Source organism: Arachis duranensis, chromosome 3 (genome assembly GCF_000817695.3).
Source record: "Arachis duranensis cultivar V14167 chromosome 3, aradu.V14167.gnm2.J7QH, whole genome shotgun sequence".
In the NCBI taxonomy this organism is placed as follows: Eukaryota; Viridiplantae; Streptophyta; class Magnoliopsida; order Fabales; family Fabaceae; genus Arachis; species Arachis duranensis.
The window spans coordinates 5,397,861-5,400,780 of record NC_029774.3 but is presented as its reverse complement, the minus strand read 5'-3'; the positions used below and the strand labels follow the sequence as shown (position 1 = coordinate 5,400,780).

At 34.3% G+C, this 2,920-nt stretch overlaps 1 protein-coding gene across 1 annotated transcript; it reads right to left on the bottom strand.

Annotated features, from left to right (window-relative positions):
* Positions 1 to 591: 591 nt before the first annotated feature.
* LOC107476602 (auxin-induced protein 15A-like) lies at positions 592 to 1,071 on the bottom strand. The gene has a single exon (XM_016096441.3). It carries the CDS (start codon positions 1,000 to 1,002, stop codon positions 736 to 738), a length of 267 nt encoding a protein of 88 aa, XP_015951927.1. The 5' UTR covers positions 1,003 to 1,071; the 3' UTR covers positions 592 to 735.
* Positions 1,072 to 2,920: the final 1,849 nt, after the last annotated feature.

Below are 2,920 nucleotides of genomic sequence, written 5' to 3'. Positions count from 1 at the left end.
ATCTATGTCAATTAGTCTCAGAGAGTCTGAGATTCTTCATCAGTCTCAACTCGAGGGAGATGTGAGTTGATGGAATACTTCTTCACTGCAAGGAATTGTTCAGACCTCCCTTAAGATGATCATATCCAAACTGTTGAATGCCCTGAGAAAACTAACGCAAAAAAAGAAATAGAAGATAAGAGAGAGAAAGCAAATGGTCTCATCATTAGGAATGGAAAGATTCTTCCTCTGTCTTCTAATTATTTCAAAGAATTTCATGATACAAATGTGGGTGAATAACCATTACTTGCTAGCCTGTTATAATCATTATCAATTCCCATAAAACAAATTAGAGCCTAGGAGTGAATTATTTTAATTAGAAGATAACACTACATTCAGAAAGAGAGGAAGGGAGGAGAGCATACTAGCATTCGCTAAAACAGATATATAATAAATTTCCCTTTGGAACTTAATTTTTGCAAGAACCATTCATTTTGTTAGACTGATCATCTATATTCACTTGTTCAGTATCTCATTTGAACGAGTTAGTTCATTAGGGAATTAAGATATAACAATAGCAACAAGTGTTTTAAGTTGCAAAACTATCTTGCTATAACTACTTTCTCATTCAGAAAATCCTTTTTACAATTCCATAGGAATGAAAGCAAAATGAAAAGTGTCCATAAGAAAAAGAATGAAGTGCCTTCTGTACAAATATGTCTCTCAACTAATTTATCTACATCCTAATAGCATGATCTACATCCCATTCAAACGAGAATCGATGTTTAGAAACTCATCCTCACTGCACGGAATTGTGAGACCACCCATTGGATGATCATATCCATATTCTTCTCCAACTTGACTCAACAATTCTTGAAATAAAGGTTGGTTCAAGTGTGATATCGGAATCACGAACCGCCTCATGTTGTCTCCAACATAGACGGCAAGGTAGCCTTTTGGTACATCAGTCCCCTTGGAAATTGTTTTTGCTGCCCTTTTAATACTTGGAATGCGGAAACCCATGTTGTATAGTGGTTTTTTCAAAGAACTTGTATGAGAAATAAGTATTTGAGTTAGGATACTTGAGGATGCAAATGACTTGTGTTGCTTTAGAATCTCAAGAAATTTGGTATATATAGATGCTAAGGGAAGTAGGAACCTTCAAATCAATTTCCAACTGAAATTATTTTTGATGAGTGATAAGGGATCACATGGCCTTGTCTTGGAGGTGTTTCTATGGATTTGCTAAGTTGAAAAGGATTGCATACCCCACTTTCTAATACAGTGGCTAACAAATTACCCTCTTGAAAGCAAAGACATATGCATAGCATAGGTGACACCAAAAATATTTCCATGCATCAAACCATACATAATCTATTGGTAGATATGCTTTAGACATCACACGTTCTCTTAGATTGACATTGATGTTGACATGCATCTGTGAGGTGCCAAGTGCCAACTTATACAGGATTGACTATGAAAAATAGTGTTACAAAGAGAACCAACATAAAATACAGTATGCTCAAATCAGGCTATGGATTTAAACTTATACATGCATTGAATTCCTTCCTTTTTCTTGGATAAAGATCATACAACAGTTAGATTCCTTTTTATTATTCTGAATTTTTGTAAGAACCATTGTATCATACCAAGAAAGACCAAAAGTGGAAAGTTTGATAATGGTTTTAGCTTCATACTCATGACAGCTGTTATACAAGTCACTGGCCCTTCGTCTATTTGGTTATTTTGGATATAAAGTTTATTTGATTTGTTAAACTGACATTATTGGAAAGAAGGAAATATAGCAATGAATAAGTGGATTAAGATATCTTCAGATGCTTTTGTGGTGAATATGGATTAGTGAGGAACCAGTCACTTGCATATAATTTTGTTGTGGCCCTCAAACCAAATAACATGTTCATGTGAGGATGCTGCGTGACTCAAAATTGAGGAATCATCTGTCATAGAAAAAATGGGGCCTCAGTCACATGAAGAAATGGGGTCATTAGTTGATAGCAGCAAACAAATGTAACTCATAATACAATGTTAACATCACATTATGGAATACAACTGGATTAGTGTTTCAATCTCAATTGTAATTTCAGAGGCCACATTTTAGTGACCACTATGTACAAACAGGGAAGGGTCCACAGAGATTTCAAAGACAGATAAAAGCAAAGTGGGACATGGCAAATACAGGGACTGATTCTTGAAGCTGTTTAATCATCCTATAGTGATAATTGGATAATTGAACTGACCAAAAACGTTCTCATTATTAAAACTAATATTATGCAAATTCATACTTAGTTACTGATTTTCTTATAATAACTTTTTTACTTAGGAGTATAGCATCATCATTATTAAATCATGAAAGTTATCTGCTGCTTTCCTTTTCTTTTATTGTAAACCACATCATGAAAATTGATTTTATGAACCGCACTTTCACCTTATTATTGCCTTTGAACTTAACAGTACATTCAGATTTAAGGAGAAAATAGGAAACATTTGTTTATGTGCATAAAATTCTCATTGAGTTTCATAGTAGGATACAGAAAATGGAGAAAATGTTTCTCAGGGTAAGAAATTGCTACAAAAAATTGTGTTAAGTAATCTATTTCTAAGTCAGCTTAATCTTGATGGTGCTAGCATCAACTCAAGCGAGAAGTGATATCTAAGAACATATTTTCTTCACAAGGAATTGTGAGACCACCCATTGGATGATCATATCCAAATTCTTCCTCAGCTTGACTTAGCAAGTCTTGAAATGAAGGCTGGTTCAAATATGATATAGGGATCACAAACCGCTTCATTTTATCTCCAACGTAAATTACAAGATAACCCTTTGGCACTTCCATAGCTTTTGAAGATGAAGTAAATGATGCCTTTCTTACGATACCGGATAAACGAAAACCCATTTTTGTATGTGTTGAAGAAAGACTAG

What these genes read in the sequence shown, in the direction of transcription:
- LOC107476602 (XM_016096441.3), bottom strand. Translation starts at nt 1,002, where the DNA reads ATGGGTTTCCGCATTCCAAGTATTAAAAGGGCAGCAAAAACAATTTCC.